The sequence below is a fragment of the Tetrao urogallus genome (genome assembly GCF_951394365.1).
Source record: "Tetrao urogallus genome assembly, chromosome: 7".
Classification (NCBI taxonomy): Eukaryota; Metazoa; Chordata; class Aves; order Galliformes; family Phasianidae; genus Tetrao; species Tetrao urogallus.
Genome location: NC_136820.1, coordinates 21,318,597 through 21,343,512, shown reverse-complemented (window position 1 = coordinate 21,343,512; position 24,916 = coordinate 21,318,597). Strand labels below are relative to the sequence as shown.

Below are 24,916 nucleotides of genomic sequence, written 5' to 3'. Positions count from 1 at the left end.
GCTTTTCTCCCTGTCTTACGCCTCCATCTATCCCAGAGGAAAATCTTTCTCTTCAAAGCTCAATCCTTCTCCACCACTGGATTTGTGCTGGCACAGCACAGTCATAGGCTCCTGGGTTGTTGTATGACATACAGTTACAACCTTGCACATAGCTGCCCACTTGCCTTCCCAAGGAAATGCTGTGCTAAAGAATATTTTGTGAGGACAAATCTCCATGCTGAATGACCCTATGTAGAGGTCCCTTTGGGGGACCCAGCCTCTCGTCCCTTTACTTTTAGCTGCATAAGGCTCTAATGGCATAGAAGGACGTTGCTAGGATAATGAAAATTGAAAATGCAGTCATCACTAGAACTTTCAGGCTGTTTGCAGACCTTGAAGGCAATTCCCCTTTGCCCCCATAAACTGTGCCCCCACGATCACTGTAGCAAAAGCATGGCTAACCTCCAGTGCTATTTTGCCAACTGCTGTGCCTCAAGGTTAGCAATGTGGAGAACACGAAGCTAATTTCCAAGGTCACAATAAAAAACACAGCAATGATAGTAACTTTCACTCATTTGGTATTCAGGATGCATTTTTTCTGAATATCACATCACAAAATCAGTGCCAATTCATCAGGTTTAAGCTTTGTCTCATTAAAAATTAGACTATGCTTAAAGAAAAATGCAATTTTTTATTTGATCTGATTAAAATGTTTCTGTACAGCACGAGCTAAGCCTCTAATTATCTGGTATCTCTATATTATCTCAATTCTTATTTAAATATAAGCAAATTCATAACAATTCATTTTGATGGACAACATTCATGTACTAAAAAGAGGTAAAGCAAAAGAAGTCAAGATGCTGAATGTCAAACTGCTAGGGCCTGAAAATGAAAATGTTTTCCTGTCCTGAGTGTGCCAGGAAAGTGAGAGCTCCTATGATATTTGGCAGCGATTTCCCCTGACAAAGCAACTTCCTGTGGCTTTAATTTTTATAAAAGCCCCAGTTGATCTAGAGTTAACTCCTTGCCCTTAACAATGCAATACAGATGAAGTTCATTAAACATACTGTCTAAGGTAGCAAAGGGAAGTTTTGCTATAGGAAGCACTTAGCATGCACGTGGAGAAGCAGAGAGGAAAAAAAAAAAAACAGGAACATAAAAAGGATTGGAACAAATTATTTGCTATAAAAGCAAAAGTGGTACGAGCATTTTGATATTACGTGTTGTGCTGCATTAGCAAAATGGCCAACATGAAGACTCCATACCATGGGAAGAATTATTAGCATATTAATCAATAGGATTTTTTTTTTTTAAGCAGGCTGGGCATCCAGCTATTTGACACAGATCTTCTCCATGCACAAGAGCATTGGAACACAGGAAACCTCAGCATTAACAAGTTACAAGAAAAACTGCAAATGCTTAAAAGATTATAGTTAATTTACACAGTATCATGGTAAGGCAGATCTTACAGCTTTGTTGCTATATCTGCTGGACTGCAAAACCCTCATCTCTTCTTACTGCAGGTAAGGCAATCTTTTCTACCATTCCACTATAATTAAATTACTAAATTGCCTTTTTTTTTTTCCACTCCTATGAGATATTCACAACAGAGTGAACATCAGACAAATTAAAAACTAATAGCGTCTTAGAACAACAGATATACGTACAATTTACTGCATAGCCTTTGTCTAGTGCAAATATTTACTATTTTCATGTCACTGCAATGAAAACAGTAGATATCAATTGATTAATAGGTAAATATTAGCCAGCAAGCATTGTGATATCATTACAATAGCAGCAGACAGGGAAAATAAGAAAGACAAGCTGTACCCTTCTTCCCCGCACAACAGAAATGTAACTTTTGTAACAGGGAAAATATAGCCATATCAGCATGAATACATCAGCGTGCCTGTAACAGCTGAGGGTGGGAGTGGGAACAGAGGAGTTCCTGGAAGCATACAGCCACCCAGCGCAAGAACAGCGCAATTCCCTCCTGCAGATGGCTATGGATCCCACACAACTTAGTACAGATGCCCACTGCTCCGCTGTACAATTGGAGCATTCTGTGCCAGCATAGCTTCCTGCAAGGAAATGCCCAAAATGAAATTAAAAAAGGTTGATTTTGAGAGGTATCCTGCAATGAAGGCTGTCCCTCTGAAAAAAATAACAAAGGTCACTTTTAAGACTGCACCTGATCTAGGGGTCCCTGCGTAATGCCCAGGCTCCAGCACCAGCTCTGCTCTTTGGGGAGCTTGCTACAGCCTTCATGTCTCATTCTCTCCATCAGCAGGCACCAGATGGAGTGCAGGAAAGGCAAAACGCACAGCACCAACATCTCGGAGAGAGGGGCACAGAAGTTTGTACAGGGCTCAGACGCCATCCCTGAGATTCAGGCTCTGCTTTGAAGTACTGAAAAAGAGATTCAAATTTTTCAGAAACTACTAGAGGAACAATTGGTACAGTCTGAAGAGATGTAAAGGAGAGAGGTGTTGCCACAGATGGATCATCAGCAGAAAGCAGCTTCTTTATGTTACCAGCTGAGGCTGTGTGCAAATGGCTGGTTATTTCTCCAACATGAAAAAAGGTTCCATAAGTACATCGTGTAGGAGATAAGCTCTGCTTTCAGCAGGCTTTACAATCTACTTTATGAATACATGAACAGCATGAACACACATTGGCACTTATCTCTCCAGAAGAGAGAACTGGGGGACCACGAGCACCCTGAGCTTGTTGGTGGAGGAAGCCTGCCGTATCCTTAATGAAACCCTGGGAAAGACCCCATATATAAGACATCATCACCTGGGTTCCCAGTAGGGCATTGCTCACATTGCTCAAACTCCTCTGGAAAACCTTCTGATGGCAGTGATAAAGCAGGCAGAACAGTCCTCACCTAACCCAGACCTGATGGACTTCTACCTCTGTGGGGAATGGCAGTAAAGGACTTACTGACTTACTGCACATGGAGTTTCAGTTAGAATCTACATATTTCTTTTTCACAGGTTCATTAAATTCAGGAAGGAAAAAAAAAAAAAAAAAGGATCAATATATCTCTCTATAGGCACCATGTATGGACTGACTATTTAGACAGACTCAGTGTGTTGATTCAACTTACGCATGGGGAAAAAAAGACAGAGAGTCAGTATAGGTTTCAGCTTTGTGCCATTCACACAAGGAAATCCAGGCCTGAATGTGGTTGGTTTTTAGCTCCAAACCTAAACAACAAGGCCTTGCATGTGAGAATTGAAAAAATCCCGACCCTTTTGTTCCAGCAAGCTCTGAGTTGCCTTCCCTTCACCATAACCACATCAATTCTATTAGCTTGCTAAATATGGCCAAACAGCATATTTTGCAAGCACTTCATTCAACTGTTGTAGTTGTACCCACAGGTAAAAATATTTTTAATGTTTCTGTGGAGAAAGATCCCCTATTTGCAGTATCAAAATTGTTTGATAAAAAGACTTAGACTTACATTACGTTAATCTAAAAACGCAAGAGATACTGCAATATTTCAACCACATCAAGAAGGCAATGCATATCTGAATTTGGTGCTAATGTCTCAAATTAAAGAAGAGCAGGTTCTTGGTTCTTCCCAGCACTGGGTTAAGCAGAAGTGCTGCTCCAAGTAGAGCCTGCCCAGGTCTGCTCCCATCATCTACCAGAGAAAATGGTGAATTAAGGGCTGGTGCTCTCAGTCTGCTGCTGCAGGTGATGCAGTGTCAGACAGGGGACAGAGCTGATGCATTAACACAGCCAAAACAGAATTTGGGCTGTATGCCTTTCCCTTGACCAAACAAGGCTGTGTAATTCAGCACTGTCCCCTGCTCAGGACTCACCACAATACAGAGCTTGGAAATCCATCTGAGATTTGCTTTTCAGCAAGCTGCTCAAGGAAATACCACACACTATTCGTGATCTTCCTGAGTTAGGTCACTATTATTTTCCAAGGCACCAAATGAGGCTTTTTCCTTCAACCAGCACCACCTGCTGCTCCCACACATCAGTGTTCCCTGTTCCACAGAGTGAAAAAAAGCTGAGAATGGCTTTTTTTTTTAGCATTTGCCACATGCTATCAGAAAGCATATTTGAGGCTGCGAGGTCATTGCTAATTTCCAATCCTTTTTCATGTTTCCACGTGAAACATCTAATTAAAACTTTTCACCCAGTAGTTAAGATGAAATTCATGCATATGCACTTAAAACGTTATTTTCACATGCTGTGAATTAGAATATAGAAGGTGCTGCACACAGCAGTAGGAACGCTAATCGAGGAATGAAAGGGGAATACCTGCTTTGATTTAGAGGAGGACAGTCAGCAAAAATCCCCTCATTGCCTGGGTTTTCATTCCTTTGCTTTTTGAGCTGCCACATGCAACCAAAAAAAAAATGAATGCAAGTGGTGTATTAACTGCTACCAAATCAGCATTCTCCACAGGTGGCTGTGTGCCAAGCTCATCTTGCAAAATGCCACCACCTTCCAAGGCTACAGCACGACAGAAGCGTTAGACCCCAAGGGCTATACTCTGCTCTCACTGAAAAATACCTATTAACATCAGCAGGAGCTGAACTAAGCTTTAACATGCAGGCAGGCACAGTGAGTGACAGAACGGTCTTAGCAGAAATGCAAGGTCGAGTTATCTTTCTTTGCTTGCTGTGGCAGAGGCTCCAACAACATAGGCAATGCCATATACTTTACAGCTGCCCTTCTTCACACTTTACACACTTTTTTCCAAAAGGCCCTCATTGCAAATTGACTGACTCTGGCAGAGTGGAGGCAGCTGAATAAAAGGGAAAGGCAGACTCTTCACACCCCACACTCCAGGTGACCTTGCCTGCAGGAGCAAATACTGACAAATGCTGCTGGCATTTATTCCAGTGAGGACCTGTCACAGGCTGCCAGATGTCAGCAGAAAGGTAGGTTGCCCCAGCAGCTGGGAAGGGTTGTGATGTCAGCAATCAAAGGAGATCCCAGCTGGTGCAGAGCATCCTGCCACAGGAACCACACCGCCTACTGCAAGAGCAGCTCTTATCACAGAATGTGCTCAAAACAGGAGCAAACTGAGTTGTGCAGACATTTTCAATTTTCAGGAAACATGGTTATCTGTTTAATATATGTCTCCTGCATTACTGGCCTAAATCTACACTGCAATGAAGCAGCAAGTTCTTCTTAAATATATTTCACAGAATCACAGAAACACCAAGGTTGGAAAAGACCTACAAGATCATCCAGTCCAACCACCCACCTATCACCAATTGTCTTCTTTAAACCACATCCCTCAACACAATGTCCAAACGCTCCTTGAACATCTCCAGGGTCAGTGACTCCACCACCACCCTGCGCAGCCCATTCCACTGCCTGACCATCTTTCAGAGTAGTATTTCCTAATGTCCAGCCTAAATCTCCCCTGGCGCAGCTTGAAGCCATTCCCTCTAGTCCTATCACCAGTTACACAAGAAAAGAGGCTGACCCCCAGCTCACTACAACCTCCCTTCAGGACTTATGACATCAGTAAGGTCTCCCGTGAGCCTCCTCTTCTCATATTGAGAATATGAAGAAAAAAAAAAAGAAAAGAAAAAAGGAATAAAAGAGAAAAGAAAAAAAAAAAAAAAGAAAAGATGGTTAGAAACCCCGAGTCCTTCTAAATGACTGTGATCTGTGGGCAGGCTACCAAATCTCAGACACCCTCTGGAGAGGACGATGTGGTATACAGGCATCAATTTCTAGCTTGGCAACATCTTTCTAGATACCTTCACTGTTTCATCTCAGCCAAGCCCACGCTGTGAGCCATAGCCAGATGTCTTTGATTGGTTTCAATTCCCAGAGAAAAGAGAGTAAAGTAAGGAATGATTCAAATGTTCTCCATCGCTGACAGGTGAAGGTCAAACTATGTAAGCTACCCCAAAAGTAATCACTCTTATTTATTTCCACAGAAACAACATATGCAAGTAACACAATAACACCACTTGATTGAGCAAATTCTCAAGAATTATATGAATTATGCAGATGGACAAAACTTCAGAACAATTTGTAAAATGAAGTTTTGGTGCCCCTAACTAGAGGGCTTAAACCTGAACAGAATTGGAAGTATCTGAGCTCTACATTATGAAGAGGTAGCACGCTGTCATTGTGAGGGTCAGCTCTGTCACCATATCTCATTCCCACCTCATGCCCGCATCCTTCTACCACGTAGAAAACTAACCCAACTGGAAAACAGCCCCACCAAAAGGGTGTACTTGTTTTATTTTTCAGCTGGATTATCCCTTCTGTTCACAAGGCAGCACCAAAAGGGCTGGCAACAAGGTGCAGGAGCAGGACTGGCTCAAAGTCTAGCTGCTTCCATCCTGCTGGAATGCCCAAACCATTTCTCAAGGATCCCAAAGCAATTCATCAACACTCATTAACTACCACAGGTTTTACAGCACTCCTTCAAGGTTCTACTGCTCAAAAGCCCATTTTATACCTGGGTAAACAAAGCCACAGAGAAGTGATGGGACTTGGAGAAAATTACATATTAAATAACCAATGGGTCAAAAATAAAATCTAGGCACCAGGGCTCCCAGCATTCACTTTTAGACTGTTGCTAAACCTGCCCTAAACTGTTATCACTTGCCTTTTTTACCCCCTCCACTCTATTAACTAAGCTACTGTTGCATACAGGAATGAGTCACTGCCCCACACCAAAGAAAGCCCGGCAGGCAAAATGTGCATGTGGAATTTCCTTCTATACAAAGCCGTTTAATGCTACAGAATAAATCAAAGAGTAGCAAACTGGGCTTTCTTTTCTTTTAAACACTAGACCAAGCATCTGGAGGAAAGAAAGTATTATGGGAATATAGAACTTGACTCAAAGGAAAAGAGCAAGTGTTGCAGTATCCTGCACATGCTTCTATACTGCAGTCACAGCACGTGTTGTGAGCACAGGCATGACTCACCTCAATTGTATTTTTACAGGAATAAAGACTTTACCATCTCACTGCCATTTTGCACAGCTGGTAATAGAGCATTCTTCTCCAAACCTTGGGCCACATTTAAAAGATTCAACAAAAAGAATGTAAGCCCTCTTAAAAAATCATTAAAAGGAAAAAAGTATTTTCCTTTACTATAAGTGTTTCAAGGGGTTTAAACAGCTTTTCCTAGCAGCCAACAATCCCAATTCTACAGCTGAGCCGGAGACTATTTCCTTATCTCTGTTCAACTTCTTCCATTTCAAAAAGATGCCTATGCCTGTACCTCACTGAAAAAATCCTAGGACCTGCAGAATCCTTTCCTTCTCAAAAGATAAAGAGGTTGACTTACCCAGAGCAGCTGATCACCTAGGGCTACGTATTCATTCCAGTACATGAAAGATCAACCTTCAGGAACATGGCACTCTCTGGAACATGACAGAACTAATCCCAGTCCCTGCTGCTCCTCATTCAGACCAGAAACTTGAACTTCAGCTTACCTCTGCAGCACGCATGCATGCCGCTTATGCTTGAAACGCAGAGTGATAAACTGACAAACTCGCTAATAGACTCATTTTTTCTTGGCTTGTAGTTGAAAACTATTAAGTCAAAATTGCAATCATCTTGCCCTGGTATAGCTGCCTGGCTAATACTACAGGACCTAACAGACAAAAGGAAACAGCTTAATTTCTTCTGCTCCAATGACCTGCACCATCTCATGTCAATCCAAGCCACAAAAGTTCCCGCGGATGCTGTCTGTGCTATTGCTGTTACGTGTCTGATCAGCAGTTATGCTGCAGATACAAAGCAGCCTCTGATATAATAGGAGGGAGCTAAAAGCAGTATATCAGCTCTCAAGGCCCTGGGTAGATTCATCCCAGCCAGAGCAGAGAGCACAAATGAGTTTTTTAAGAAGTGAAGCACAGACCTCAGATTGGACATCATTTGTTTGAAAGTATATTTTTCCATCAGTACCCCAATTACTGACAACCTCAGCAATAAATCAGTGTGAGGCTGTTTGTCAGGGTAACAAATACCACAGCTCTGGGCACGTCCTGACACTTGTTCTTGTCTCTGTGTACAAGTGTCCACTCCATTAGATATGTGCACCCCAAAATAGTCTTGATGTCTCAGGGCAGGAATTTCCTCAAGAAATTCTTCAGTTGTGAGTAATCTATTCAACCCCAGGCTTTAAATCGTTAATCTCCTTTTGTAAGCCTTTTCACAGCCTCAGCCCCACCACTACCCTGCTTCAATGAGCAAACCATTCGTCTCCTTAATGAGAACGCTTATTACAAAAGTTAGTAGCCAGTAAATTAAGAAAACTGCTCTCAAATACCTCTTGTCCTTCAGAAAGAGTACCTGCCCTGCTATGATATAGCTCTTTCATCTTGAGTTAGCTAAATCACAGCATCAGTGCTTTCAAGCTCCAGACATGTTCATGCTTTTAAACAGTATGTAACTCTTATTAATACATAAATTAATCTGTAAAGGGATTACAAGGTGGATTTGGGAAACATTTCCCTACTGATGCACTGACGTGTTGAAATAGCCCCAGACTAAAATATCATTTATGCAGCTGAATAAATGAATTTGCATCCTTCAGTCAGTCTCTACACATCACAGAATCTCAAGCTTCTTTCGAATATTAGCAGTAATTTGCAGAAAACTTTTTCAGTCCATCTGATTATAAAAACAGCATAAAATAAGAGAATGTCTTTTCCCTATTGCTGAGACTGAAATACATTTGAGTTCTTTTACAATTTTATAAAACAGTGACTTTATAAACATGTGGGATTTTTTAATAGGTGCAACATTTCCCTGAAACAAAATTTCACTGCAAATACTGCGCAAACAGCATCAAGTCTCTTCATACAGATGTTATTTAATGCTTAAAAGACATTCCGAAAATACTGTGCAGTGCAAATATGCCTCAAATGCATCTCAAATGTGTTTGAGCAAAAAGAACAGTAGCAAATTACTTCAAGTAGCTTTACGTACAGAGCTTGCTTTCTGTAACTGATGCTAAGCAAAATTTTCAAAAAGGTAGACACTCTTTCTATAGCCAAACATTTCAATTCAGATTTTTAATCTATTTTCTGTCAAATAAATTGTTTTAAATGACTGAAGTAGTTAAATAACGTAAAAATACAAATACTCCATTTTACATTTCCCTAGGCTTATAAGCACAACTTGCTTGTAATTATATTTTTAAAGTTATTTTAATCTATCCCATATTTGAAAATAAAATAATTTCTGTGCACCTTAGATAACCATTTTCTTTTATTTAATTGTCAGTGTGTTTTCACCTTGTAGGAATGAGACAGCTTAGATAGAAGCCAAGCTGCCTATTTAAAAGCTTATTTACTACCATTTACTCATTAGCAAAACTGAAGTTTAGGAAGACTAACACATATGGCAGGTTCAGTGCCTTAATTAAGAACTTTATTGCAACACATTTACAAGTGAGAATGGGAAAAAAAACACTATAATTCAGTGTTGTTTCTTTTTCCCCTCAACAAGTCTATAAGCATTATTACTGTTGGAGCATTTTGCAAACACTATATCCACCAGAGAGAAGTCTGGCACTGTGCTGCAAAAACTGCCTTGAATTCCAATATGACTCTAACCTGTTCACAGCAAGCTTGCGGTGCCAGAAACAAATAAGCAGGTCAAATGTGCAGCTTGTGAACAAAACTTTATAAATTATAGGATTTTTTAAGATCTTCTTTTTTTAAGCAAAGCATAAATCTGAAAGAAAAAAAAAAAAAAAGAAAAAAAAAAGGATAGCATTCAGGAAACTTTGAACCAAAGAAGTATAGTCTTTCTGACTTGGGTGCTTCAAGGATGAATTAAAAATGTATGCACACATAAAATCAGCATATGTATAGCCCGATTTTATGCCCTTCAAACCACATCCAAACCCAAGGAAGCCATTCTTGTTGACACCTAAGCTCCTAAATGAGCAGTATCCGCCTGTGAACTACCCAGCTGACACGACCTCTCTCCCAGACCTCTTTCTCAGAAAAAAAATAATTCTACTTCACTTCTTTCTGAACCAGCAACCCAAATTAATCCATGCTTCACTTGCCAGTTGTAGGCCATAGACCACAGTCCCCAACATTATGTCTTGAAAAAAGCAGACAGGTATTTCATCTGCTCCCAGACCTCTGCAATAAAGGAAGACCAGACTCTTTTGACTCTCCACTCTCCCAAGTCAAGAAGATCTGTCCTCAGGGTCAGGTGAGGCTGGTCATTAGACCAAGGTATCCTACCCTACAGACAAGATGCCCACAGCACTCAAGAGTGCTAGAGATAAGACAAGAGAAATTTCCCTAAGCAGCTCCACACTTCATCTGTGAGGTGTGATGAGCATGCTACAAATCACTCTACAAGAACACCACATCCCAAACTGAACACGTTCTTCTTCTAACATTTCAGCAGAACACAAGGGACTGGGCACTAAGCCGATGCCAATGAATCTGCCATCACTTCTGCAGCAGTAGGATGGGGGGAAGGCTGAAAGCCCACATAGAGACAGCACTCACTGCACAGCCTGCCCTGCAGTAGCCTGCCACATTGCTCCTCAGAAAGGAGTGGGAACAGCTGCAGGCAGGAGAAGGCTGCCCAGAGCTGACTGCTGCCAGCACACACACGCCAGAGCAGTCTCAGATGGGAAGGGAGGAAGGGAGGGAGAGGAAGGGATGGAGCCTCACATCTTCCTGAACGTTTATGACCAGGGCTCCCTAGGTTTTTTTTTTTTTCTATTGAAAGCAAAGTACTTGAGTAAGCTAAACTGAGAAGCCTGTGGCACACCTTGCCCACTTGCAGCTGTGCCTTCTTGGTGCCCATGCCCAAAGAAAGCAGCGAGCTTAGCAAATAACTCACACAAGAAATAAAGGGCGCATGAGGAATAACCTATGTTTTGCCCATAAAGGATCTCAAACAACTTTCATATCTCCTGGCACTTCCTAGGTCTAACGGCACACCCCTGTTCGAGAGCAGTAACTTCTGCATTATACCACTCAGCCAGCTTGACTGAGGTCCTGCTGAACTGGAGCCGCTCGTCCCCTAAATAGCAGCAATTGCAAAGTATCATACTTTTCAAATGAGAAGAAAAGCTGAGCGCTTCTTTCCTTTCCATTTATAGAGCTGTGCTGTAATCTGCATAGCTGCAGAACTGCAACTGACACCCTCTGCAGTGACTGGAGCAAGCAGCAAAAACACCACTGTGCTTTTGGAGTACCAGTCCACCTCTCTTCTATACCTCAGAGCCTGTAATCTTGCTTCAAAATCCCAAAACACAATTAGAAATCTTTCCTGGATTAAAATCTTCTTTACTTAAGCTTCTAACCTTTTAACTGCACTTTGCTGATATGTTTTGTAGATACATGGAAATTCTGCCAGCTGTCCACAGCTAGTGGATCATGAGGAGCAATTCAATCTCAGGGATCTGAGCCTAAGTACTCTTCTCCTTTGTGCACACCTACTGATACAACTACATTTTTAACTACACAGGATTAGAACTCCTATGCTGCTGAACAGAATGGTTCGAAGCTCTGAATTAAGATTTGATTCTTCTCTTTTCCTTTGTACAGTCTTACTACAATAGGAAGGAGCTTGCAGATGAGATGAAAGTAATTATTTTCTACAGCATAGGTCTTTCTTCTGCTGTCCAGTGAGTAGTAAATGGAAGAAATTACATACATATTACAGCAAGATACATGAGGACAAGGTAGGATTTTTGTTGTTTCTTGAAGTTATTTGCCTGGGATTCTCTAATTGAACATGCAATCAGAACAGAAATCTTTATCAGGAGAATAAAAATAGAATACACTGTGCTATAAGCAGAGCAGTCATATTTTAGTGCATTTTCCAATCCAGTTATAAACATCTGAATAAGTGCTTTCGGAAGCATTAAACAAAGAAGTACTTACCTCAGTGTGACTTTTGGTTGAAAGCACATATTTTTATGAAACTTCTGAATTCCCTACCCTTTTTAATTCACACCGAAAAGTACCACTCAATACTTCCTTCTAAAGCAGCAAAGTCATTTTCTTTAAGACAATTTAAATTGAGGACTTCAAGCACTTGTATACCTCACACATTATGTTACAATATCCTTAAAAAAAAAAAAAAAAAAAAAAAAGGCAAACGCTTCGTATTCACTAGCAGCAATTTGATGGAAAGCATCCTGAAATAACCTGCTATTTCATCATGCATAAGATATTTATAATCATAACAGACTTAGAAACAACATAATAATTTAAATGTGTAGGCAATTATTGAATTCAATGCAATTCAGAGATATGTAAACGACAGAAGAGAACTGCTGTAGTTCCATGACTAATGCGTGTCCTGGAAACTGACCATCAAGCTTCACTGTTTCAGCTTCCTAACCTAACAAGAAACCAGAAACAAACAAGAAAACCCAAACAAGAAACATCTTACTTGTTCAGTCTTCTCTGGTTGTTTTCTATCCGCCTGCAAAAACTGACAGTTTTCTCTCGCCAGCTTCTGGACCAGCTCAATTCGTCCAATGTCATCTCTCTCCTGAAGCTTGCACAAAACCCCTGCCTTAAGGGTGGGAGAAAGAGCAAACAGATACTTAAATCCACAGTCCCAGGACATGGCACTGCCACAGGATTTCAGCCTTAAAAGAAATGCATCTGTTTGATCATATTTGCTGAACTCTGAGCCGCTTGCTGAGCACAGACTAACTGCTGCTGGGGAAACAAATCAAGATCTGGGGCACATCTGACTCTCCAAATGTATCTACTCTGGAGGAACAAGGCAGGGCTAACTAAATCAAGTGCTACTATGTGTGACTGATATGCTGTGTTTTGTTTGTTCCTGTCAGCCTGTTTCCTGTTACATCAGAGAACAAGAGCAAGAGGTTAAAAACTCATGGGAAAGTTAGCCAGGAACAGCCCTGGAAAAAGAAGGAAGAGCAACGCAGTCACTCCTAAAAATAACATGCTGCAACTCCCAGCTCTGCCTCCAACAATGTTTCATACATTCAAGCTGTAGGAGTTAAAGTTGGACAACATTTATTTAATCTCCATGTAACAAATTATACAGTTCAATTCTGTTTAAGGAAGAAAATCAGGTTTTCTTTTAAAAAACATTACATAACAGTTTTTTTTCCCTCTAATATTCTCTCAGTTATTCAAGCTATGCTGATAGCATACCACCATAACATCCAGCACCGGTTGTTTTACAAAAATGCTATATATATAAAGACAGATTCATGCTTGCATACAGGTACGCCGGACCCATCCTTCAAAGTTAGCTGACAAGGGCTGAATTGCTCACAGCAGAGCTGATGGCTGACACAGCTTTTGCACTGAGAGCTGCATGGCTTTATTTGCCCAGATGTTTCCTGCTGGAAGAATGCATGCCTTGCAAGGGCCAGGCGTGTGGCATGGCTACATTACTGCTACATGACTTCAGAAGCAGCCTGCAAATAAACCTTTTTCCTCCGCTCTTTACTGCTCACCCTGAGTTTTACTAAATCGGTATTTGCTCAAAAGTCCATAAAACATCTTGCAAGTCAAAGCCAAAGCCCTAGGATGCTCCCTTCCTGAATCCAAAGAGCCATCCCTACTGAATTATTTGAAATAAAGAATGTCACATGCCTTTTTTGTACTCTACAGTAGGCATTTTAAATAGTCAGATGAATTGTTTGCTAAAATTCACATTTTTGTCCAGTAATACACACAGGGAGTTTGGGCCATTATCACAGACTGGCTGAGATCAGACATCTGCACTACACAGAGCTTTGGTTTTGTGAGGACACCAGCTAAAGCCAAACCTGCTTATTTCATGGCTGAGGGATGCTTCTAGCAGAGTGTAATATCTGTGTGCTGTAATCCCTGCAGGCTAAGAACAACTCAAAGTTTTACAGCCTATCAAATCCATGAAGATTTACAGACTCTCTAGATCTGGGCTATAACTACTGGGGAGGCACTTTTCACACCTCCGCCCAGACAAGTCAGGCCATGATCTATGAGAAGCAGAGACAGTTACAAGTCCCTGCACATCAAATGTCAGATGGACAACGAGCAGAAATGCCCTGTTCACTCTGCTGAACAAATATGTATTGATTCCCAGCATACGAAGCAAAGCCCAAAGGTTAAAACTCTTATTTTAAGCTGAGGAAGAGGGATTTCTGTTCTGGGAGAAACAACTGGCTTCAGCAAGTTCAACTGGAAGGAACACTGTGGAGAAAGGCAACTTTCTGAATACATGGTCCTTGCTTTTCTTTGTACGTTCAGATAGAAGGTACTGTTGCTTTCTATGTGGATGAGCACCCAGCAAAAAAAAAAAACTCTCTGCCGCTAATACTGCCTGTATTCAAATGGCAAACTTCTTTAGGGAATCCTATCATCCTGTTTCAAATAACCACCAAGAAGAAAGAGTATTTTTAAACATTCCCTTCCTCCAGCAGTCTTCTGGATGGTAAAAGGCCAACTAAAAAATTCCTGAGAAAGACAAGAGTTCTATCAAGTTAAATGTACATGCTAGGCTCTAGGAGTAAATTATACACTCAAAAAGCAAAATGCTAAACTTGTTGTTTTATAACTAAGGACAAAACTATCAGCCCTTCACTTTTTATTCTGATTTTTGCAATTATACCAATTTTCCACTATAAATCTTTCTGCCAAGTAATATGAGAAAGCATCCAGATCAGCTAATTAAGTAATCAATGACAACTTCTAAAAGCTGGTAGGGGAGATATTGTTAGAGTCTTATACAACCAGTCATTTTCATTCGTCAATATAAATCTAATTTCCAAGAAATACCTTTAAAGCTGTTAAGGAAAAGGGTAAATACCGGCCACACTACTTGAACAGAGCAGTCTTGATTTGTCTTCTGTGCAGGCACACAGCCTCCAAAATCCTGCATGCCCAAATATTTCTGCTTAATCCTCCAATTCACATACACCAACCAAGTTGCAAGTACCAACTTATTTGAAGGTAAAAATTATGAAGTTGTATATTTTAACAGACATTAGTTTAATGAATGATAAAAAAAAAAAAACATGTAGGAGACTTACAGGAAGACTTCATTAATATTTACAGTGCAAAATTACTGTAATTGCAAGTGTTTCTAGAATATTTGAAATGGAATAAGAAAGTTTAATGGGAAGAAAAATGAACTAGTCACTACTGAGGCTGGAAAAGAAAAGACGCTGACAATGCCTTTTTGTTTCTCAGCACATCCACTGGAAAATGTTCCCTCTGCAAAATCCTTAAATAAATATGCCAGGGGTGACATGGTAGTGACTTAAGGCATCCCTACGGCACGTTGTTTAAGAAACAATCTGTTCAAAAATCTCAGATTTTTTTCCAGACTTCCACCAGCTTTGTGCATTACCAAGGTAAGTCAATTCTGTGTCAAGCAGAGCAGTGTTTAGAGCAGGCACCACACGTTTAAACTTTGCTAACAGAAGAGATTTGTGTTGTTTGAACTGTGCAACTATGCCCTTTGCATCTGTTGAAAACATAATTATTGCAAGCTTCCGCTTTGATCAGCCTGAAAACTAAATAACGATATGTCACTGCCTCAACAGATCTTTTACTTTGCTCCAGTCACTTGCAGTCTCACTAAACTGAAAAGAACATTCAAACCCTTCACCCAAACTGTACCCAATGTTTGCAGAATGCCGTTTTTATGGGACTGACAAACAAATTAGAGCAACAGCTGCTTTGATAATGCCACTGTTCTATTCCCAGTTGAGTCCTTCAACACTTTCCTTAACTGCTCAGTTAATAATTAATTTTAAATGCATTTCAAATTCTTTCAAACTTCAGAAGCTGATTTGCAGCCGAATGAGAGATGAATAAATCAGTATTAACCACTTTTTTTCATTATTATCTGCCCATGTAATCCTACTAGCTGTCTACTTACAAGCTTTGAGCAACCAATGTAATCTTTCCTTTTATATCTCTTATATAAACGTAAACAAGCACTTCCCCAAAATAGCAACTACATGGGATGTTCCAAAAGTAATACCTCCTATTTTATTATGTTGGCCCACAGCCTCAGAGGCAGATGTTGGTGGTATGACAGTAGATGTTGAATAACAATATTCTAACAATATTCTGTTACACATTGTTGCTGTGTGACAGATGGCAGCAGTGGTAATCTGACAGAATGGCATTTGACATGGAAGTGTGAAAAAGGGCACCCACTGACATTCATTGATGCTTGCTGAATGGAGATCGAACGGTGGATGTGAGCACAGTGAGGCAGTGGGGTGTGCATTTCAGCAGTGGCAACAGCGGTCATCTCCACTGATCCAGATTTTTACTAGTGCAGCACGCAGGCTCTAGTTTAACACTGGTGAAAATGTACAGCTAATGGTGGTGACTGTTGAAAAATCGTGTTTTGTAGCTCTATCAAAGAGTGTTACTATGCTCTTTGTATCTGCTGTAATTTCCATGAAAATAAGCAGGAGGCATTACTTTGACGATAACATCAGTACAACAATCAAGCAAAACAGTGTATACCCGAAAATAATTAAGAACAGAAAAGAGCAGGTTGTTTCAGAACACCTTGCTCAAGTATTACTGTAACGAGTGTGGTAAATACCCAGTAAAAAGCTGACATAAGAGGCACATACACATGGTCTCCATTCTGCCTGTGATGTCTGCCATGACCCAAGCTGCCTACCGAAGCTTCCAGCAGACCCTCCTGTGCTTTAGAGAGCCTGCATCTCTAGAAGGGTTCAGGTACTGCTAACATGGCTGCATAGAACAGGGTTCCTCACAGACATCATTACATATCCCATCCCTCTCACACACAGCTTTTTAGCTGGCAAAATCCAGAGAGAAATCCAGAGAAAAGAGCTACAGTTTGTATTCATCAGAAGAAATGGTGACAACTGGTGGGAAGCAAAAGATTCTCAAGAGGAACAGAAGAAATAAAAAAAAAAAGAAAAAAGAAAAAAAAACAGTCAAGACTGGGAGAAACCAATTTTAAATTAAAAACAATAATCAGTACCAATATAATGCGCAATATAATCATGCACAGTTCAAATATGTGAACTGAATGATTGAATGAGCTAAAGATTAATCAAAAAAAGATTCACAGAATCAACAGGGACAAGAAATCCCGCAATAAATTACTGAAGAATGTAGTTTTATTTCTTCTGAGTAATATCTAGAAGTATGCTTTGGTTGTAAATGGGGGCAGTTAAAGAAGGAAAGAAAGAGGTTGTTGCTTACACTCAAGTGACTCTTAAGTATCTTCATTTCATTGCATGTCTACTTACAGTGATTAAAATTCAATCAAAATGTCATATACTCTTGCCTCTTAAAACACAACTAATTTTATTTTCACATCTGGTATGTGCTATGTGTATCATCCAGAAAGAGCAGAGAGAGTTTAAAAATGCTGTCTGATTTCAACATCATGGAATTAATTCCCAGGGTGACCATCAGTTTTATTCTAAATAGCCTTATAAGACAATATCCAGCAGACTTCTACTTCCCATATATCCCTGCTCAGATCATTGGGGGAAATCCATTTTCCAGTGCTATCAAAAGCAGATCCGTCAGCTGGTAGACCTGAAAAAGTTTCCACGATGCCATTAATCTTACACATTTACCTGAGCATCAGAGGCACTCTTCAGCTCTTCCAGCCTTCTTATTTCTTGACCACTGTGTTCTTCATTTTGATGAATTGCTAAAATAAGAAAGAGAATGTGTTGGAAGCAAGCATGTTCAAATCACAAGCAGCACCAAAGCAGCACATGGTCCATTTTAGATCAAACAGGATGGCCATTAAAACAACATGGTTCCAAGTTTAGTTTTCTAATCAAGTCATTGAGTAGTTTTGGAAAAACTCCTGTATGGACTTTTTTTTTAATCTAGGCAGTAAAATGCAGTACTGAATAGTTATATTTCTGCTACTAAGTTATTCCTGATGAAGCAGTGGAATTTAATAACTTTTCTATATATTATAACAAGATCCAGTGACTCACAAAGAATGAAAAACAGAAATCCCTTTATTTTCATTTAATTGCAGAAGGTCAACTCAGACTAAACAAAATAAGTAGATTTCTCCTTCATCTCAGCCTTGGAAAATTCTTTGTAAGCAAATTGATCTTAATCTCAACAAACACAACCGTTACTCATAAAAGTCACCTACTCCATCCTAAGATATCTGAACCAGTCATCAGTCTGCACCTGATCTGCCACCGCTTGTTTGAAAGCAAGCATCACCAATCTTGCTTTGCCTTAAACTTACATCTGTAAAGTGAAGCTGCCTGGGATCTGACTGCTGAACAAACCAGCAGGTTAAACTGCAGTAGAATTTAAAGACAGAGAAAACCAAAATGTGACTGTACCATTGCAATGTATCCATGATCTACGCTGGGAAATCAACAACCCAACAAAGTCACAACCAGAATTACGGCCCCAAAAGCTCTGTGAAGCTCCTGCTTTCCTGTCCCAGATTTCTCAAGAGGGTCTACACCATTCCACCACGTCAGGGATCTGTGCAGCCCCTTCTTTTGTGACCTATCTTCCAGCCTTCCTCTTCCCAGAGCTGTAACAGCACAGGGCATAAAGTGTTCGGGGAAGTGATATGCCAAACACTGCTTGGAACAGCAGGTAAGAGGCAGGAGTGTTTCAATGCCATAAGGTGCTAATGAATAAAAAATATTAATAAAATAATAACAAACGGTTGAAAATTTCTCAAGTCTGCATAAGCAGAAATAGAGCATTTCCTCAACTCTCACTTTCCTGATTTCTCCTACTCACAAACGGTCAAAACATCTCTTCAGATGTTGATGGCTAATCATGGTATTTCCAGGAACCAGCTCAAAGTAAATCCGTGGGTCCAGGCAGCTTCTCCTAGGCATGCTGCAAACAGCTGTGATGAGGAAATGACAAGCAGCCCACCGTCAATTTCTTGTCACCATTACAGGTGTCCCCTGCCCAGCATCAGCCCCTAGGCCTACTCTGACCAAAACAAGTTAGCCAACTATAGAGGAAGGCACATGCCATTGCTACTTTGGCTGTCAGAACAGCAAAGGGACAGCAGAGGAACTACTGACAACAGCAGGCTTGGAGGGCTGCAGGGAACTGCATCTTTCAGCAGGCACAGAGGAGGAGGGTGCACACTCCCAGCCTGCACAGCAGTAATATGCTTGGATGTTGAACAATTTTAGTGTGAGAAATTTTAAAGCTGATGAGAAAACGGCCTTGGTTCGGACATATGCTAAACAAATCCATTTAAAAAAAAAAAAGTATTTAAGTATTTTGTCAGCAATTTCACAGCTCAACTCTAAAAAAGCTGAAAAAGTTGATAATCCAATCCCAGCTCTCCTTGGCTGCAGTGTTGTTTAGACTGTTTAAGGAATGTAGGAAACAACCAGTAAATATTTTCTTATAGGAAAAAAAAAGAAAGTCCCAGACCTCACACTGACGTGCTCCTGGCTCTCTTGGGAGAGAGGGAGCAGTCAGCCTCTTTTTCATGAAGTTTCCATCACAAACTCAATTGTTGCATCTTCTCTGTCTCTCATTCAAACACGTAAGGATCAGCCATGGCTTGAGCCCTTCAGCTACACTCAGAGGGTGATACTTAAGAAATCACACCATCAGTATAATTTTTCCACTACAATAATATAGCTCCTTGAAGGCTGAAGTGGCCACACCGGTGAATAACAATCCTTAATTCTATTTTGATGGTTCCAGTACAAAAAAGGTTACTACATATTTTGTATACAAAACAAAGAAAAAATAAAACAACATAAATCTTTTAAATATTCCTATGTAGTTAAAAAACACATGTTCACATGGGTCATCAGATGCAGCAAAAAACAAACTGTTGTATTTCCTCACCCAGTGCCATCTTACAGACAGCCCCTCGATTCCCACCCAGGAAACCAGTCTATGGCAGTGGTCTTGATACTGCTCCAGCAGGCTGTTGTGCATGCAATACACATTCAGCCATAAAATGTAAAAATTCAAGGACAATTTTCCATTTACGGACAGCTGGCCTTACATTTTTTAATAAAAACGCTTGACGTTGCAAATTCAGTCATAGGAAAAGCAACAGGAAGGCTAGGGTGGGAAGGGAAAGCATTTTCCAGGCAAGTGTTGATTCTGGAATAGTTCCCTAAAACTGTAGCATGTAACACAAAGAAGTTGTGAATTTTGAAGCTGGGCCACTGCCTTCACTGCCAGGATAAAACCTGCTACTGTCTTTGCCACATCAGTATCCCAGCACATCTGACAAAGCAGCAGTTCCAGAGAAAGGCAAAGGTAGTCTACCCTGATATGTTAGTGTCTGCTTAATGTTATGTTTGTGTTCAGACAAAAAAATGCAAATGAATGTGCAGTGGCCAGTTCTTTTTTCTATCTGCAGCACTTCTCCTCCTTTGGTCAATAACAGAGGTCACCAGGAATAAAATAAAAAGATATTAAATGAGCATTAGCTTGTTAATGTGCAGTTCAAATGTGTCCATTTGCAAATTAGCCCAGGGAATTTCAGATGTTGATTTTTTATGATCACTTAAGGATCACAAGGGCCATTTTCTGATCCAAGTCCCTTGTGTCCATATGGACTGTAACTGAGCTCTATCTAGAGGATTCTTCTGTAAAATCAACACTGGAATTGAGAGCACTTGAAGAAGGAAGCTTTGTCCTTTAACAATTTGACTTCAGCTCATTAAACCAACAGAAAAAATAGCAAAGAAGTAAATCATGCTGTATAGTGTATCAGCAAGATCAATCATTGCAAAGGGGTTAGAAGGGAGAGGGAACATGACCACGACTGACATGGGAAATGAGCACAACCTTTGAGTCAACAGTACTGACTGCTGCTCTCCCCACTTTCTCAGCCTCACTTCAAAGTTTAAAGTAGATTTAAGACATAGGAAGAGAATTGCCTCCCTCAACAGCACTACAGAACACCAAAGGGCTCTTTGCAGCTGGACCCAGTGTGCAGCAGTGTCCTCTCAGCACCCCACCTGGCTCTGAGGCTGCATGGCACTCTGCTCCTAGGTGGGCTGCTCTTCACGGCCCCAGACCTGAAGGTAAACTGTGTTTGACTTTTAAAAGTCACATCTTACAATTCACACTATTGCATTTTGTGCTATTCAAATAGCAGCATCTTTCACCTAAGTGAAATTGGAAAAGACAGTTAAAAAAAAAAAAAAGAAAAGAAAAGAAAAATCCACCCATAAAGCAACTCCTGGAACCCAAAGAATTCCAATCTTCCCAGAGGCTTTGCTCTATTGTGCAGCAGCCCAGCATTCTTCCTCTGCTATAAATGAAGTTTCTTCTTTCTGCCCCTTCTGGCTGCCAAGATAACCTCCCTGAGAAAACCACTGTGCTATCGCATGAGCTCTGCAGCCAGCCCGCCTGAACAATAACACCAGCAGAGGTGTGAACTTCCTCCCTTTGGCTCCACAGGGTGTGAACTCCAAAAGCTAATTATCTAAATGATTCAGTGGGGACCCCGCACCTCCACTAACCATGTTGCTGCAGGACAGAGCAGCATGGCAGGCATGGACATCTGTCCTCCACGCACAGCCACTCCAAAGCCACCTCAGCTCCCCACAAAACAGGCTGTCCTTCCAGCTGTAATACGTTTGGGGTTTGTTCAGCTGGTAGTTGATTGCTGTAAGCTCTGCGTTTGATGTCCTGGTTGAGAATGGAGCTCATAAACCTTGCCTTTGGCAGGTACACTGCTTACATTGCACTGCCCTAGGCTGCTCTCAAGACTGAGTAAACTGGACACTGCGAGCCTCCAGGCACAGCCTGGCAGCACCTGTCAGTTAGGACAGAGATGTCCCACGGTTGCGTTCTGTGACAGCTCTGCCTCTGAACTTAGCTTGGTCACTCCTTAGTCCATGCCTTTCATACTTCAGCAGTGCACCTTCATTTCAAATAAGAATGCTCATTTATTACTTACTGTTGTTCTTTAATCTGCTAATATCCTCCAACATCAAACTACTTCGTCCTTTGTAAGATTTCAATCCTACTATGTGATTAAACTTTTTATGTGTATATGTAAGATGGATACATATATGCATAAGTATACATGTACATGCATATGTAAACACATGCAGTTGGACCAGGTGATCTTAGAGGCTTTCTCCAATCTTAATGATTCTGTACACATTCATCATTCATATCTATAATTTCTTCTAGCCAATAAGACACCAACATGCCCTCTGTAGATGGAATGTTGTCTATTTGACAAGCCAACAGATTTTCACTCTCCTATCCCTCCTGAATGGTTATAGGCTGTTTTTCTGTTCCTGTTCACTGCTGAAAAGACCTAGGGAATCTCCAAGAAAACTCCCTGGGGGAAGCATTCAATGCTCTGAACTGCCAACAGCCTGCACCACTTGATTTATCATCTGCTCCTGGGAAGTTCACAACTTCTAGCATTCTTCTTATAACCCCAAATTTTTTTTTATAAGCATGTTTCTCTCTTTTTTCCCTGCCCTAAGGAAGTTTGTAGCATGAAGCTTTCCAGAAGTAGAAAAAAAGTGTTTTTTTGGTGTTTGGTTGGTTTTTTTTTTGTTCTTTTTGGTTTTTTTTTTGTTTTGTTTTTCCCCAAAGAGCACATAATTCTAAGCCCATTTCATGTTTTTTGAAAACTTTCTTATTTGAACAACAGAGTTTGTTGTTCTTCATGGAGGGGGTAGACAGGGATCCGGAGAGGTTTGTTACTATGGCAGCTCTGAGCTGTTTGACAATGTCAAAATGTTTGCTGATGCTTATTAATTTATTAGGGTGGGGAAAAAAAAAAAAAAAAAAAAAAAAAAAAAAAAAAAAAAAAAAAAAAAAGAATGGCTTGTATTGATTCTATTGGGGAAAATAAAAGCCACACCCTCTACCTTACATAAGGCACTAGTCTGAGTGGTGGAAAGGAGCTGAGCTCAAGTAAATGCTTACGCAAACCCCAGAACTGGGGGACTGTGTTAAGGCAGAGCAGGTCCTCACACGTACATACTGCTGTATTTTCCAAGTCTTATTTCCAGATAGAAAGAAAAAACAACAAGCAGTGAACAACTCTGAAATCACCAAAAGCTGCATGTACAGCACTGTGATAATCCCAGAAATAAAACCCTCCAACTGAGAACTGGTCCTTTATTTACCATGAAACTGTGATCCTTTGCTGGAAATTACTGAAAAGAGAAAGCTTTTTAAGCTCATCCTTAACATGATTCCTTTTATTAGCAATACAAAATTTGCCTTTGAGCTTTCTCATTCCTTCCCACTATGTCTGCATATATATATATGCAAATTATTGTGCAGATTTCCCTTCTCTGAGTATACCACATATCTCTGAAACAGTTGGCAGGCCCTTGGGGGATGTCGCCCAGACAGCTGTGCAATCAGCTGAGTAAATCAGCTAATTAAAGAAACAAAGAGAATGCAAAAATTATTAAAGAGATGCCAGTTTACAGTGTTGTTCAGCACCTCTGTATCTAAAAAAGCACAGCAAGCAGAGGATGGAATAAAGGTGCTTGTAAATTTGGGAACGAACTACTGCCAAAATGACAATGATGCCAGTTTCATTCAAGCATTAATCTGGAATTCAATGGTTTTCGTTCTTACTTATGCTTTGTAGTTTAAATCAACTTAATATAAATTATTTCAGCATTTTGTTTTAAATGGACAAAACACAAGCAGTAATGTCAGTTCCACAACTGATTTCAATATGTAAAAAATGGTCATTAACTTCTCCTTGACCTTAGGTGTAGAACTAATATTGAATTTGCACAGAGGGTCCTCATTATGCTTGTCTAGCTTCCATCCAGAAGAAATAAGTTCCCAAGGGTCTTAGTGCTACAAGCCATTTCTCAGAACTCAAATAGGAAACAGGACTCCTTAAAATTATGCAAAAAACATTTCCTCTCATTGCAGAATTTATCAAAAGGAACAGATAACAGAAAGGGTAGGAATCTGAAATCTAAACAGAGCAAAGCCAGGCCGGTAAGAAAGGAGGCTGACAGATGTAGATTTGGTCTGTCTGATCCACACATCATTAAAGCACCGTTCCTTTTCACTGCATCTGAACAACTACAGGAAGGGCAAACCTCATCCTGAATGAGACTCAGGCCCGCCTGCGTTATATAGCCATTGTAAATTAAAGAATGCGTAAAGCAACCAATATTTCCCAATCTTCCAATTTCTGGCTCATAGCCAGAAGCCTTGGCTGCTTCTTTCTGTGGTTCTTTCCACATTCTAGTACAACGCTTCTGCTAGAAAGTTCTGTTTATTTTAACTGACCCTTTCATTTGGTTTTGAAGGCCCATATTTCATCCAAAAGGGCAGTGCATTGCAAGAAAGGGATTTGAAATCTCTGGCTAAACAAGGGGGGAGCTTCCTACCAGATAGCCTGGCCAGGGGAGGTTTGGTTTTCATTGCCGGACACACCATGATACATACAAAGGAGAAGTCACATTTTAAACATGCTTTGTGAACGTATGAGCTCACATCATTATTATTATTATTATTTTTAATCAAGGAGAAAAGAAGTGCAGAACAAGGAGCAAACAATACAGGATTACTACAAAAATAGATAAAACTGATATTCTTTATAGAAACAGGAGTTCAAGGGAAACCATTCAATGGCTGAGTGCACAAAACTTTATATTTTACCCAGTGCATTTAAACATTTATTCTCACCAACATATTTAAATAAAAATAATAAGAATCAAGCAGTAATGAATGGATCTCTAACAGTACTGCTTGAAACAAAGTGCTAAAAAAAGTGGAGGAGATCCCAACACATGATGAGCATGCATGAAGAGAAGCTGGGGGCAAGTTGTTCAGATGGAAAGTGGCATGCACAAGGGACAGTGGCAGAACTGGCTGGTGCAAAATGAAACACCGCTCTCTGCTCCATGGATATATCCTATGTGCAAGACCAGGAAAGGAACAGGAAACAAAGAGGACTCTGAACAAATACATTCTGTAAGCTCTACAAACGCCTCTCCCAATGGACTGGAAACAAAGCAT

General features: G+C 40.4%; 1 protein-coding gene across 1 annotated transcript in view; it reads right to left on the bottom strand.

Annotated features, from left to right (window-relative positions):
- Window positions 1-24,916, bottom strand: part of RAPGEF5 (Rap guanine nucleotide exchange factor 5) — a gene marked incomplete at both ends in the record, with an annotated part of 148,551 nt that overhangs the window by 67,723 nt on the left and 55,912 nt on the right. The window contains 2 exons of the mRNA XM_079538593.1: window positions 12,372-12,497; window positions 17,536-17,612. Of these exons, the coding sequence (XP_079394719.1) occupies window positions 12,372-12,497; window positions 17,536-17,612 (203 nt within the window). The remainder of the gene's footprint in view (window positions 1-12,371; window positions 12,498-17,535; window positions 17,613-24,916) is intronic.